Raw genomic sequence first — 16265 nt, 5'->3', positions numbered from 1 at the left:
GTACCACAGGGATCTGTGCTGGGTCCCCTATAATTCGTCATTTATATAAACGACATAGATGACTATGTTGGGGAAGGATTAGTAAGTTTGCGAATGACACAAAGATTGGCCGGGTGGTTAACAGTGAGGTTGAGTGTCTTGGGCTACAGGAAGATATAGACAGGATGGTCAAATGGGCAGATAAGTGGCAGATGGAATTTAACTCTGAAAAGTGTGAGGTGATACACTTTGGAAGGAGTAATTTGACAAGGAAGTATTCAATGAACGGCATGACACTAGGAAGTTCTGAGGAACAAAGGGACCTTGGCATGTGTGTCCATAGATCTCTGAAGGCGGAGGGGCATGTTAGTGGGGTTGTGAAAAAGGCATATGGAACACTTGCCTTTATCAATCGAGGCACAGATTACAAAAGTAGGGAGGTCATTTTGGAGTTGTATAGAACCTTGGCGAGGCCACAGCTGGAGTACTGTGTGGTATAATGTGATCGCCACATTATAGGAAGGATGTGATTGCACTGGAGGGGGTGCAGAGGAGATTCACCAGGATGTTGCCTGGGATGAAACATCTAAGTTATGAAGAGAGGTTGGATAGACTTGGGTTGTTTTCGTTGGAGCAGAGAAGACTGAGGGGCGACCTGACCGAGGTGAAGATTATGAGGGGCATGGACAGGGTGGATAGGGAGCAGCTGTTCCCCTTAGTTGAAGGGTCAGTCACGAGGGGACACAAGTTCAAGGTGAGGGGCGGGAGGCTTAGCGGGGATGTGAGGAAAAACCTTTTTCCCAGAGGGTGGTGATGGTCTGGAATGCATTGCCTGGGAGGGTGGTGGAGGCAGGTTGCCTCACCTCCTTTAAAAAGTACCTGGATGAGCACTTGACACGTCATAACATTCAAGGCTATGGGCCAAGTGCAGGTAAATGGGATTAGGTAGGAAGGTCAGGTGTTTCTCACGTGTCGATGCAGACTCAATAGGCCGAAGGGCCTCTTCTGCACTGTGTGATTCTGTGATTCTGACACCAGGCAGGAAACATAGCCTTATGGGCTCCAGCTCTTGGCTACAGAGAACTGTGTCTATTCCCATGACTATACTTCCCCTACTACCATGGTCAGTTCACTCATCCACCCTGCAGCCTCTACTTCCATCCATACAGACTGTAAGCACCTAGAACCTGTTGGACAATTGCAAAGGCTGAGGCTCCTCCACATCTACCTTCTGGGTCCCATTACCTGCCTCACTCACAGTCACGCCCTCCTGTCCCTGACCACTGACCAAATCAGAAGTTAAGGGACGTGACTGCCCCGTTTACAAAGTATCCAGGTAACATTACCCCCTCCCTGATGCATCAGAGTGTCTGCAGGTTAACCTCCAGTTTAATGGCTCTGAGCCAAACCCTTCAAGCTGCAGACAATTATTACAGACCTGTTTCTCTGGATCACTCTGGTGTCTAGGAGTTCTCACATTTTGCAGTTGGAACACATCACCTGCCCTGCCATCTTTATTATGTGTTAATTAAATTATTTTTCTTATTAATTTACAATTAGTAAATATTACTACTCCCAAAAACCTTTATTACTGCTAGTAAATCTTACTACAGCTAATAAAACCTTACAATTACTAATAAATTATATAAGTTTTGAAGATGTGAACGGAGAGAATTTAAGCCAGTGTCCAGCAGGAATTGCTGATTAGCCAGAACTGTGGCTACAGCAATATCAGTCAGTACTCCTAATGGTCAAAAATCCCTCAGACACTCTCCTTTCCATCTTACCATGCTACAAACAAATGCACAAAAAGGTTAAAGTGCACATGCACACATGGGGCTGAATTTTCCCCCCGTCGGGAGGGGGAGTTGATGGGCAGGCGCATGCGGATGCGCTTCCGATCGGCGCCTCCAGATCGGAGGCATGGCACCATTTTACGTGGGCGTAAGAGTGCACTCATCTCCCTGAGGCTAAGTGCAGCCTCAGAGAGATCAGCTCTAAATGTGAAAAAGCTCAAAATAGAAAAATAAAATTTCCCTAACATGTCCCCTCATGTGACAATGAGTTGGGACACATGAGTCGGGACATGTTCATAATTTCCAAAAAAACTTTCTTAAAATTTTTAAAACCGTACATGAAACCTCATCCCACCCGTGGATGGGATTTCATGTTTTTTCTAGTTCGCACCGGGCCTCTTAAGGTTGGACGGGCAGGTCCACTAATTACTTTAACTGCTCTGTCAATGACCTCAATTGGCCATTGACAGGTCAGCGGGCCTGCAGCTGATTTTGCTGTGCCCCCAGCTTCCTGAAAATTTAAATGGGGCGGGGTAACGTCGGGATTTCTGCCCGACATCACCGCGTGTCATTTTATGCTTTGGCGAGCGGGCCCTGCCCCCGCTCGCCGATGGTAAAATCCAGCCCATGATTATAAGCATTAAGGTTACATGCCGAATGATGCTGTCCATTTCTTGTTTGTGAATTTGGATTCACAATTATCCACATGTGGTTAATACACTGGACAACAATGTCCTAAACTTTAATCCTGCATAATACTAATCTAGTTTTGCTTTGGCTATTTAAGATACATCACTGAGATAGCCATTGTTTAAACCATCACCTTTCCACCCATTTATTCCATAGTGGGAGACTGAAGGGTTGGCAGGATTCCTTTTCCAATGAATATATCCTATGTACAAGTGGGTAGTCAGGAAGAAAAGTGATGTTGGGTGGTGCACGTGGATTGCAAACTTAACACTGGAATTCAAAGTTTCCTCTGTGATAAGGAGAAGAAAATGGGTGAGCAACTCAATCCATAATGCTCTTATGCAACCCTTTATAAGCCATTTCTAAATTCCCTTTGGAAAAGGGATTAGAGAATCTCTAGCAGAAGTAATATATTTCTCAGTGGAATAAAAGTAAAATATTGTGGTTTCTGCAAATCTGAAATAAAAAGAGAAATTACTGGAAACACTCAGCAGGCCAGGCCGCATCTATGAAGCGATCGGAAACATCACCAGTTTCTCCCTTGACAGGTGCTGCCTGCCTTGCTGAGTGTTTGCAGTGTTTTCTCTTATATTTAGCACTTCTTGCTGCTTTTGCTTTCCACATAAATAGACTTGCATCTTTGCTTTTGGAATTTGTACACAAGTTCATAAGAAATAGGTACAGGAACAGGCCATTGTGCCTGTTCCGCCATTCGGTAAGCTGACCTGATTGTGGCCTTAACGTCACTTTCCTGCATGCCCAGCTCTGCCCACCTTGCCCCAACCCTTGAGCCCCCTGTAGATCAAAAATCTGTCAAACACAGCCTTGAATACTGTATACCTTGGGGCAAAATTTTGCCGTCGTTGGGCAGGCTCGGCGGGGGCGAGCAGGAGCGGCCGCAAAAGCAATCGCCACACGCAATCGGGGCCCGACCACGATTTCACACTGGCGGGCCAATTAAGGCCCGCCAAGCATAAAGTGTGCACTGCAGCGCTCAGCGCTGCCTGTGTTGTGGGGGGGGAGGAGAGTGAGCACGGAGGTTCATGCATGCGCACAGGTGTGTACAGGAAAAGCTCCCTGTGGCACAGCTGCCTCAGGGAGATGAGGATTTTTGAAAATAAAGAAGAAAGATTTTATAAATGTTAAAAACATGTCCCCTCATGTGACTCTGTCGCATGAGCAGGGATGTGTTATGAATGAAATTTAAACATTTTTATTTGCTGTTGGAAACCTCATCCCGCCCGTGGATGAGGTTTCCAAAAAAATTTAAAGGCCGCTTGGCCTTTTCACCTGCCCGTCAACTGTAAGGTTGGATGGGCAGCGAAAAATTTAACTTAATTTTTACATTAATAGCCTTAATAGGCCTGTTAATCATTGGCAGACGTGCTGCCGACTCCCGCGCGCGCCCGCTGACCAAAATATTGCGCATCATTTTATGCTCGTTCAGGTTGGGCGCGCACCCACCCGATGAGTGCAATATTCTGCCCTTGGTGTATAAGTTGACCTGGCATTTAAAACAACCCCATTTTCTCAGCCCCAAAAATCATGTTTTTACATATACTCACTGTATAAGAGGGAACTGAGAGTGGAAATTGCAAAGGCACTACTGATAATCTTCCAGCCTTCCTTAGACACAGGGGAGGTGCCAGAGGACTGGAGAATTGCGAATGTTACAACCTTGTTCAAAAAGGGGTGCAAAGATAAAGCTGGCAACTACAGGCCAGTCAGTTTGACCTCAGTGGCAGGTAAACTTCTGGATACTATAGTACAGGATAAAATCAATAATCACTTAGACAGAATAATTAAGGAAAGCCAGCATTAGGGGGAATCATATTTAACTAACTTGCTGGAGTTTTTTGAGGAGGCAACAGAGAACATTGATAAAGGAAACGCTGTTGATGTGATGTATATGGATTTTCAAAAGCCATTTGATACAATGGCACACAACAGACTTGTGGGCAAAATTCTGGGTCATGGAATAAAAGGGAAAGTAGGCACTTGGATAAGAAATTGGCTGAGTGGTGGGAAACAGAGGGCAGAATTCTCCGGTTGGCAGGCGGGGGCGGGGCCCGCTTGCCGATGCATAAAATGACGCACAGTGACATCGGGCGGACGTCCTGACATCACTGCACGTCATTTAGATTTTCAGTTCGGCAGGCACGCAGCCGTCTCGGCTGCGCACCCGCCGAACTGGCAAAGGCTTTTTAAGGCCATTTAAATAGTAATTAAGTAATAGAGATTAGCTGAGCTGCCCATCCAACCTTAAGGTTGGCGGACAGGCGAAGAGCCCAGGCGGCTCTTCATGGAACCTCATCCACCGGCGGCGTGAGGTTTCATGAAGTGTGTTAAAAGTCAATAAAAATTTTTTAAATAATTCTTTCACATGGCCCAGCTCACGTGACAGTGTCACATCAAGGGACATGTTTTAAAAGTTTTTATTTCCCTTTATTTAAATTTACCCATGTCAAACCGATCTCCCTGAGGCACCTCCGTGCCCCAGGGAGATCTTTGCGCTCTTTCACGCGCATGCACAAAAAAGTGCAGGGAACGACTCAAAGAATCGCCCCCGTCCGCACAGGGAGCGCTCAGCACTTCCGGGTGTGCGTCACACTGGGCAGGCCTTAATTGGCCCGCCCGCAAAAAACGGCGGTGCGTCCCCGATTGGGGGCGCCGATCGGGTTCATGCCTGTCACCGCACAACCCCCCCACCCCCCAACAGGGGGAAAAATCAGCCCAGAGAGTAGTGATAAATGGTTGTGTTTCAGGTTGGAGGAAGGTTTGTAGTGGAGTTCCTCAGAGGTCAGTGTTGGGATCCTTGCTCTTCCTGATATATATTAATGACCTGTACTGTGGTGTGCAGGGCATGATTTCAAAATTTATGGATGATACAAAGATTGGAAATGTTGTAAAATGTGACCAGGTTGGTCTTGAACTTCAAAAGGATATAGACATGTTGGTGGATTGGGCAGACAAGTTGCAGATGACGTTCAACGCCAAGAAGTGTGAGGTGATTTGTTTGGCAGGAAAGATATGGTAAGACAGTACAAGATAAAGGAAGAGCCTCTAAATGAGGTGCAGGAACAGAGGGACTTCGGAGTACACCTACATAGATCATGGAAGATGGCAGGGCATGTTGAGAGAGCAGTTAATAAAGCATATAGTATCTTAGGCTTTATTAATAGGGGCATTGAGTACAAGAGTAAGGAGGTCATGTTAAACTTGTATAAGATGCTAGTTAGGCCTCATTTGGAGTACTGCTTCCAGTTCTGGGCACCGTACTTGAGGAAAGATGTGAAGACATTGGAGAGAATACAGAGGAGATTCACAAGAATGATTCCAGGGATGAAGAACTGTAGCTATGAGGATAGATTGGAGAGGTTGGGACTGTTTTCCTTGGTGAAAAGAAAGCTGCAAGTATATCCCTCCATAAGTAAGGAGACCAAAACTAGAAACAATACTCTCGTTGCGGTCTCACCAATGTCCTGTACAGTAGTAGCAAGACTTTTATACTTCATGCCCCTTGCAACAAAGGCCAACATTCCATTTGCCTGCTTGATTATTTGCAGTACCTGATTGCTAATTTCTTGTGACTCATGTACAAGGGCACTGAGATCCCTCTGTGCGTTAGCATTCTGCACTGTCTCTCCATTTAAATAATACTCTGCTTTTCTATTCTTCCCAACAAAGTGGACCTCACATTTTCTCATATTATACTCCATCTGCCAATTTTTTTCCCACTCAATTAACTTATCCATAGCCCTTTGCAGACTCTTTATGTCCTCCCACAACTTGCTTTCCTATTTATCTTTGTATCATCATAAAATTTGGCTACAACACCATCTGTCCCTTCATCCAAGTCATTAATATACATCGTAAATAGTTGAAATGAGTTGAGAATGCCACTGATCCCTGTGACACTCCACTATGTTACAGTTTGTCAACCTGAAACTGATCCAATTATCAGGACTCCCTGTTGCCTGTTAGGTAGTCAGTCCTCTATCTATGTTAATATATCACCCTCAACACCATAAGCTCTTATCTTGTGCAGTAACCTTTTGTGTAGTGTTCTGATCCGAGGCTAAACCCCTAAGCTGTTAATTATGGACTGATAACATTTTGTTTAAAGTAGGTAAAGTTTGGGACTCAAGGCACTTGTTCAGTGAATAAAGCCACAATATTCCATGGGTTTTGAACAAACAAAAAAAAACTTTACTATACAAGGTCAACAATCTACAATATCTATCTTACACTCAAACATATGAGGTACATGTAAACAATAAATGACAGATGCAACCAAAACAGAGTCAACGGATTTCTCAACAATCCTCCCAGACATCAGTAAATACTGAGAGTCAACCAATCTCACTGAAACTCTGTCTCTCTCACAAGGGATTCCAGTATTCACCTTGGAAGATCATGCCTTGGAATTCTCTCCAAAAGTCACACCAACTCGGATGACATTAACAATGGCCCACATTGCAGGGTTTCAATCTCATGCCATGAGATTCCGTTCCCCTGGATTCCTGAGTATGAACTCAAGCACTAACTTACAAGCAGAACTTCAGCTCCTCGGCCGGGCTAAGCAGAACACTGCTGCTCCAAAAGGACACCTTTCCCCCAACAGCCCACAGCACAGAGTCAACACCCTTCTCCTGCCTTCTTAGAACTTCAGGGCTTCTCCTGATCCCTCTTCAGTTAAAGTCTGATACCTGAAGCTCTTTTCTTGTCTGGAGCCTGTTTCTCTGCTCATCCCTTTTTTTTCCCTTAACTTAACTGGGACCTGTCTCTGTCCCCTATCTGGGACTTCCTTTTTGGACCTCTCCCTGTCCTCTCTCCCTGGAACACTTGACTTTTCATTGAAACTGACTCACTAAAGTTGACTGTGTCAGAACTGCTGTTCGCTGACCTTTGAACTTATCTGGTGACCTATCACAACAGCCTAAAAGGGTCCTGCCCTTGTTACATATGAATTAGGAGCAGGAGTAAGCCACTCGGGCTCTCGAGTTTACTCTGCCATTCAATAAAATCACGGCTAATCCGATTGTAACCTCAACTCCACATTCCTATCTACTGCTGATAACCATTAATCTTTCACCTTCTTGCTTATCAAGAATCTATCTACCTCTGCTTTAAAAATATTCAAAGACTCTGCTTCCACCTCTGAGTAAAAACTTCTCATCTCTGTCTTAAATGGGTGCCCCTCATTTTTAAACAGTTACCCCTAGTTCTAGATTCTCCCGCAAGAGGGAACATCCTTTCCACATCCACCCTGTTAAGTCCCCTCAGGATCTTATATGTTTCAATCAAGTCACTTCTTAGTCTTCTGAACTCCAGCGGATACAAGCCTAGCCTGTCCAGCCTTTCCTCATTCCAGGTATTAGTCTAATAAACCTTCACTGAACTGCTTCCAACATATTTATATCCTTCCTTAAATAAAGAGACCAATAATGTACACAGTACTCCAGATGTGGTCTCACCAATGCCCTGTTTAACTAAAACAAAAACTCTACTTTTGTATCCAATTTGATAATATTCTATTAACTTTCCTAATTATTTGCTGTACTGCTTACTAACCTTTTGTGATTCATGCAATAGGTTACTAGGCAGAAACAAATGAAACAAGCATTGGAACATCCTGTACTTTAACTGTTACAACCTCCACAGGCTGCTAACTTTTATAGCACATGCAGACACAGGAAAAAATTGTTTCATCAGTCGCACCTTATTGAATGTTTATTGGAAATCCAAATACAAGGCATATACTGGTACCCCTTTATCCACCATGTTTGTTACACCTTTAAAGAACTCTCATAAATTTGTCAAACATGACTTCCCATTCTCTCTGTGGAAGCACATATTATTACAACCCATCGATTCTATTGCTCCAAGTATAATTTTTGCAACTATATCATATGTAGGGAAACTTCCCTGACTCTTCCACTTGGAATAGCAGTGTAATATCTTTGCTTATATCCTCAGGATTGTACCTCCAATTTCCACCAAAATTCAGAAAGTCACTGGGCATAATGAATGTTCAGTGTGTGCCATTCATTTCAGCTGGGCACAGGCACTGAAACATACAAGCCATGCATTTGTTTTTGTGCGATAAAGCAGGGGCTGAATCCATCTGAGGCAACAAAATGTGAATCTGGCTGATTATAGGTAGTTTCAAGTGCTGATTTTAAAAGAGAAGTTCACTTTGGTAATATACCAACATTAGAATACTGGGTTAATGCTGATACAAGCTTAACTTTGGCACTAAAGTAACTTTATGTAAACAATACCAAGAATAGAGGTGAACTGGGATCAATGCACTGTAATAAATCTTGCATTCATCTCAGAGAAAAGGCTTGGCTGGGTGTGTTACTTACACAATGTCAGAGTACAGCCACCAGTTTAGAGAGATGCTCCTACACATGGAATACAAAGGCTACAGAATGAAGGTTAAGAACAGATGTAGTTTGCATGAAGGATCTGTTGTCAGAAATATTAACTGTTTCTTGCTCCACAGATACTGTCAGATCGGCTATGTATTTTCAGTTTTTATTTCAGGTTTCCAGGATCCGCTGTATTTCTCTTTAGTATTATTAGTTTTTCAGGTGTTTAATTAGGAAATTATATGCCATATTAGTTAATATATATCTTCGACCTTTATTAGTTCCTCAGGGGCAAGCTCTTTAAGTCAAAGGGGGCTTTGTATACTCTCTCTCTGTGGAAACGCTCAATAAAGATAAAATTCCTTCTCCCAACAGACTGAGAGAGTATGTATACTGTCATATCACAAGGAAGGTACTGATAAAACATGCCATCCAGCCCATCTTAAATTAGTTATGTAGAAGTACGGTCCTCCACAACAAATCCCAATTTCTCAAATGATTTTAGCGTCTCCACTACCTTGGAAATCCATTCCACACGTTAGTCAGACAACATCTTAATCCATATCACTCATGCAAATCTCTCAGAGTACCAAGACATCAGCCTGAGAGAAGGTTGTTTGCTCACCTTCTGGGAATAATAAGTAACATGAGGTAACCTAATAAATAGTGTGGGGAAAATAAAATTAAATGAGGAGATTAAAATCGATGCATATCAACTAATAGGAGCTCTATTGGGTCTAACAACTCTTACATTTACAGGCTTGTACAGGTACTTCAATTCCAGTGAGACATGTTCCACAATAAGAAATTGCTTTCAGGCATTTGTTATTATGCAGTTGTAATAGAGGCTAAGATAATGGAATTACGTATATTTTGTTAAAGCCTGCAATTTAAGCATGCAAAACAAAATCAGATGTGCTATAAGGGCGTTAATATAACCACAGGGATCTTAAAACCGACAAGATCTAGCATATATTTCAATTTTATGCATAATTCTACATACTAATATTACTAGTAATTACCCAGAACGAATCCGTTCTTTTACAAAGGAATGACCATCGTATAAAAACAAAATGATTCAGGAATCTACAGATGCAATGCTTACCTAAGACTACAGCGACAATTGTGCCCATGAGCAACCAGTTCTTCTTCAGAAGAGCTCTAAAATCACATCCATTTACCAATTTCTTCCCCATGTCTATTTCACGGTTAGAATGCAGAGGAAATACATGCATTTTCAAACACACACATACACAGTAAAAAGACAGTACTGAAGTCAGTGTGAAATGCTGCTGCCTCCACTCCACTGCACTGTATTCCGTCACTGCAGACAAATCAATAATCCAACCACTTCATGCACTCAGTTGTAACTAAGTACCGCCCCCTCCGAATGCAGTGAGAGGAACCTAACAATGGCCACATTGAACCACGCTTTTTAAAATGCCCCGTCCATCATTTAATCACAGATTCTGCACCTTCCGCGGACAACCAGTAGAATCAAGCCATCATCCACTGGCATATATATTACTGAGATCCTTTTTCATTATAAATGTTGAAACAAAAATGCTTGAAATTGAATATAAAATGGGACTTTTGAAAAGGAAAATATTTTTCTCTGCTTATTTACAATACCAAATGTGACGTTTGTGAAGAACTATCAAAATTGGGGAAATGTTATGTGATATTTATGATTAAAAAGAGTGAAATTGAGCTCAAGCCTATTTAATTAAATGCAGTAGTGACACTGAAGTGGATTACATATTTAAGCCAAAATGTGTGACTCTCACTCCAAATTAACTTAGAATTCTGGAATCTGCTTTCTTTCAAATTTATGCTCTTCTGTCCCTCTACTTCTGAAGGCCACAGTTCATTAAATGATCAGTCCTGAATTACTAAACCTGTTTACGTGTGCGGATGTAATATATCAAAAATTGACTCAGCCAACATTAGCTAAAGCATTCCGACAGAACGGCTGTTTATGAATATCTTACTTTCTATTAAATGTCAAAAGTTTTCAAAACAGGAATCAATTTCATTGTTAAAGTGTCTAGACTCAGTGGGATTTGGCCATCTATCATAATTGCAAGCATCAGAAAATGGTCCAACATTGAGAAGCAGTTCACTCGTCGTAAAAATAACACAGATATTTCAGCACTGAAGCACTTGCCTTCTTACCAGAAGGTGAACCATTCTGAGTCAAAAGGTTGCCTGTCAATTATACTTATTTGCTTCAATTGAACATTTGTAAATAGTTCTCAGTCTGGGTAATGAGATTATAGGCCAAAAACAGCTGGACAAATAATGGCATATAGTGATGCACACTACTATTAATACACAAATCAACAAGTTCAGACGAGTACAGAAACAAGGGTGATGTTTAACAAGCAAGGGAAGGCAGATATGGTAGGTGCATGGAGTTAAAGCCCTTAGAAGATTCGGAGAGCAAAAGGAGGGGGGAGCATGAAAAAAACATTGGCAGGTAAAATAAAAGAAAATCAAAGTTATTTTACAAATACATTAAGAGTAAGAGGATAACTAAGAAAAGAGTAGGGCCCATTAAGGATCATAGTGGTAATTTGTGTGTGGAGCTGGAAGACATGGGTAGGGTTCTAAATGAATACTTTGTGTCGGTGTTCACAAGTGAGAGGGACGACGTGGGTATGGAAACCAGACAGAAGGACTGTGATATAATTAAAGAAATTAGCATAGAATGGGAGGAGGTTCTAAGTGATCTGGCAGACTTAAAAGTAGATAAATCTCCAGGCCTGGATGAAATGTATCCCAGGCTGTTGAGTGAGGCAAGGGAGGAGATAGCAGGGGCACTGGCAATATTTTTCAATACCTCCCTGACCACAGGAGAGGTGCCAGAGGACTGGTGGACAGCCAATGTGGTACCATTATTCAAGAAGGGAAGAAGGGATAAACCAGGGAACTACAGGTCAGTCAGTCCAACCTCAGTGGTGGAGAAACTATTGGAAGCGATTCTGAGGGACAGAATTAATCTACACTTGGAGAGGCAGAGATTAATCAAGGAAAGTCAGCATGGTTTTGTTAAGGGAGGGTCATGTCTGACCAATTTGATTGAATTTTTCGAAAAGGTGACCAGGTGTGTAGATGAGGGCATTGCATTGGACTTCAGCAAGGCTTTTGATAAGGTCCCGCATGGGAGACTTGTAACGAAGGTACGAGCCCATGGGATCCAAGGCAATTTGGCAAATTGGATCCAGCATTGGCTGAGTGGCAGGAAGCAGAGGATGATGGTCGAGGGGTGTTTTTGTGACTGGATGCCTGTGTCCAGTGGGGTTCCACAAGGAACCCCACTGTGCTGGAAAATGGGATTAGAATAGTTAAGTACTTGTTGTACCGGTGCAGACTTGATGGGTCGAAGGGCCTTTTTCTGTGCTGTAGACCTCTATAACTCTATGAGAAGTGACATAGGGTTGGGATCCCGACATCATCCCATCCACTTTAAGATTTCACCTGGGTGTGTTTGCAGGTGAGTAGGGGCTCTCCTTGGAGCTCTTGGGTAAGTCATTAAAATATTCAAACAAATCATTAACTGCTGTTTCAGCTAAACATTCTGGCTTTAACAGCCAGCTTTCCTATTTCCTGAACCCTGAGCAATTCACTATGGTAAAGCAGATGAGTGCACAGAGAAGAGTACTTCTTCAGTGAAACTGACATCCTGGGAAGGCTTCAAACAGTAAAACTGAAGATTTGCAGCCATGGCCAGATGAGAGGCTGCTGCTCACACAACTCCTTCCCAAAGTGTGTTTTCATTGCTTTACAAGTGATTGTAAACACCTTGGAAGTTTTTTATTCTTCCATGGGATGTGGGCATTGCTGTTAAGGCCAGTATTTGTTCATTTATTCCATTCACGTGTGCTCTGCCCAAAGCCAGATCCTTGACTCATTGTCCTCTACTGCTTCACCATGCACTCTAGCATTTGTTACCCATCCCTATTTGTCCTTGAGAAGGTGGACATGAGTCACCTTCTCGAACCATTGTCAACCATCCCATACAATTACACCCACAGAAGTGCAGGGAAGGGAGTTCCTAGATTTTGATCCTGGGACAGTGATATAGTTCCAAGTCAAGATGGTGTGTGGCTCGGAGGAGAACTTGAAGGGGGTGGTGTTTCCATGCATCCGCTGCCCTTGTCCTTCTAGGTGGTAGGGATTGTGGGTTTGGTAAGCCCCCAGGATATTGATAGTGGGGATTCAGCGATGGTAAAGCAATTGAATGTCAAGGGGAGATGATTAGCTTGTTTCTTGTTGGAGATGGTCATTGCCTGGCACTTGTGTGCTGCAAATGTTACTTGCCACTTATCAGTTCAAGCCTGAATGTTGTTCAGCTCTTGCTGCATATTTGGCACGGACTGCTTCACTATCTGAAGAGTCACGAATGGCACTGAACATTGTGCAATCATCAGCAAACAGCCCCACTTCTGGCCTTATGATGAAGTGAAGGTCATTGATGAAGCAGCTGAAAATGGTTGGGCCTAGGATACCACCCTTAGGAACTCCGACAACGAAGTCCTCTGATGTGGATGATTGACCTCCAACAACCATAGCCACCTTATTTTGTGCTAAGTATGAATCCAACCAGAGGAGAATTTTCCCCCTGATTCCCATTGACTTCAATTTTGCCACAGCTCATTAATGCCACACTCGGTCAAATACTGCCTTGATGTCAAGGGCAGTCACTCTCACCTCCCCTCTTGAGTTCAGCTCTATTGTCTATGTTTGGGTCAAGGCTGCAATGTGGTTGGGAGGTGAGTGATTCTGGCAGAATCCAAACTGAGCATCAGTGATCAGGTTATTGCTAAGCAAGTGCTGCTTGATAGCACCTTGATGACATCAAGCATCATTTTGCCGATGATTGAAAGGAAGCTGATGAGGCGATAAGTGGCTGGTTTGAATTTGTCCTGCTTTTTGTGGACAGAATGTACCCGGGCAATTTTCCACATTGTCTGGTAGATACCAGTGTTGTAGCTGTACTGGAACTGCTTGGCTAGAGGCGTGGCTAATTCTGGAGCAGAAGTCCACTGTACTTGGGGATATTATCAGGGCCCATAACGTTTGCAGTATCCAATGCCTTCAGCCATTTTTTCATATCTACAGTGTGAATTGAATTGGATGAAGACTGTCATCTGTGATACTATGGACCACAGGAAGAGGCCCAGATGGATCATCTACTCAGCATTTCTGGCTGGAGATTGTTACAAAGGCTTCAGTCTTGTCTTTTGCACTGATGTGCTGGGTTCCCCATTGTTGAGGATGGGGATATTTGTGGAGCCTCCTCCTCCTGTTAGTTGTTCAATTATCCACCTCTGTTCATGACTGGATGTGGCAGGACTGCAGAACTTTGACCTGAACTGTTGGTTGTGAGATTGCTTAGCCTGTCTATAGCATGCTGCTTCCTCTGTTTGGCATTCATGTAGTCCTGTTTTGGAGCTTCTCCAGTTAGACATCTCATTTTCAGGTATACCTAGTTGTGCCCCTGGTATGCCTTCCTGCACTCTTAATTTAGCCAGTTTTGATCCTTTGATGGTAATGCTAGAGTGAGGCATATGCAGGGCCATAAGATTACAGATTGTGGTTGAATACAATTCTGCTGTTGCTGATGGCCCGCAGCACCTCATGGAACACCAGTTTTGAGATACTAGATTTGAATCTATCAAAGTTAGCATGGTGGTATTGTCACACAACATGATAGAGGGTATATTCAGTGTGAAGACAGAATGTCGCCTCCAAAAGGACTGTGCGGTAGTCACTCCTACCAATACTGTCATGGACAGATACAGCTGTGACAGGTAGATTGGTGAGGATGAAGTCAAGTAGGTTTTTCCCTCTTGTTGGTTCTCTCACCACCTGCAGCAGGCCCAGTCTAGCAGCTATGTCCTTTAGGACTTGGCTAGCTCAGACAGTGATTGTGCTACCAAGCCACTCTTAGTGATGGACATTGAAGTCCCCCACCCAGTGTATATTCTGTGCCCTTGCCACCCTCAGTGCTTCCTCCAACTGGTGTTCAACATGGAGCAGCACTGATTCATCAGCAGAGGGGGTGGTACATGGTAATCAGTAGGAGGTTTCCTTGCCCATGTTTGACCTGATGCCATGAGACTTCAAGGGGTCCACAGTCAATGTTGAGGACTCCCAGAGCAACTCCCTCCCAACTGTATGCCGCTGTGCTGTCACCTCTGATCTGGTGGATCTGTCCTGATGGGACAGAACATACCCAGGGATAGTGATTGTGTCTGGAACATTGTCTGTAAGGTATGATTCGGTGAGTATGTCTATGTCAGACTGTTGCCTGACTAGTTTGTGGGACAGGTCTCCCAATTTTGGCACAAGCTCGCATAAGTTAGTACGGAAGACTTTGCAGGGTCAACAGGGCTGGGATTGCCATTGTCGTTTCCGATGCCTAATACCAGGTGGTCCACCCGGTTTTATTCCTTTCTGCCTTTTCTGTAATAGTTTTCTGCAACTGAATGGCTTGCAATGCCACCGAGGCAGTTGAGGGTCAACCATATTTCTGTGGGTCTGGAGTCACATCTAGGTGAGACTAGCTAAGAACAGCTGATTTCCTTCCCTAAAGGACATTAGTGTCCTTTAGTTAGCTCACCTGACTTCACTCACCTTGATCTACACTTTCCTGCTATCAGTCTTCACTGTGGCATGGGAACAGCTTATGCAGCTCTACCGTGGACCTTTGATAGGGAACAAACTGAGCAGCGCCCAGCACCAGCACCAGCATCAGCAGCAGCATCAGCAGGAGCAACACCAGCAGCAGCAGCACCAGCAGGAGCGACACCAGCAGCAGCATCAGCAGGAGCAACACCAGCAGCAGCATCACCACCTGCTTTCTCCTCAGGTCAGAGGCAGTGGACACAGAGATCCAGCTCCAGTGATGCAAGAACCCCAATCAAGGTTGACCGGCAGAAAGGATCAGCTCTCCTGACATGTATGAGCACCAGTGCTTCAGGGAGCTTAGCTTGCACAGCAGATAGTTGTTGACATCTGCAGCCTCCTGATATAAGACCTCCCAGTGGGTCATCTGGGCACACATTGCCAGTGGCCATCAAGCTAGCTGCCACTCCAAAGCTACTTAACCACCCCCACGCCACCCCGCTGCATCCCCTCACACCCAAGTCTTTGCTTCTGCTGAAGTTGTGCACTGCCTTCTCCTGCAAGGAGGGAAAGCTGAGAGTAACATATGTTAAACTGCCAAGGGGGCAAGGGTTATGGCCTGGTTATGAGAGGGCAATAGGGTGGGGTGATTTTGAGTATTGACTCCCCAGCTGGCTGGAGAGAGGGGAACGAGTGGAGCTGCAAGGTCTGTTGTCATGAAGAATGTTGCACAGGAGAATATTAAAAAAGCCAGAGTGTAGGACTTGCCACCTGAAAATGTTATGCCACT

At 43.9% G+C, this 16265-nt stretch overlaps 1 protein-coding gene across 1 annotated transcript in view; it reads right to left on the bottom strand.

The window, feature by feature from the left end:
- Nucleotides 1-10074, bottom strand: part of slc1a1 (solute carrier family 1 member 1) — a 69357-nt gene extending 59283 nt beyond the window's left edge. The window contains exon 1 of the mRNA XM_078569383.1: nucleotides 9948-10074. Within this exon, the coding sequence (XP_078425509.1) occupies nucleotides 9948-10038 (91 nt within the window). The 5' untranslated portion in view covers nucleotides 10039-10074. The remainder of the gene's footprint in view (nucleotides 1-9947) is intronic.
- Between the last annotated feature and the right edge of the window lie 6191 nt (nucleotides 10075-16265).

The sequence above is a fragment of the Cetorhinus maximus genome, chromosome 2, assembly GCF_964194155.1.
Source record: "Cetorhinus maximus chromosome 2, sCetMax3.hap1.1, whole genome shotgun sequence".
In the NCBI taxonomy this organism is placed as follows: Eukaryota; Metazoa; Chordata; class Chondrichthyes; order Lamniformes; family Cetorhinidae; genus Cetorhinus; species Cetorhinus maximus.
Note: the sequence above shows the minus strand (reverse complement) of the source record. Positions and strands in the feature narration are given on the sequence as shown.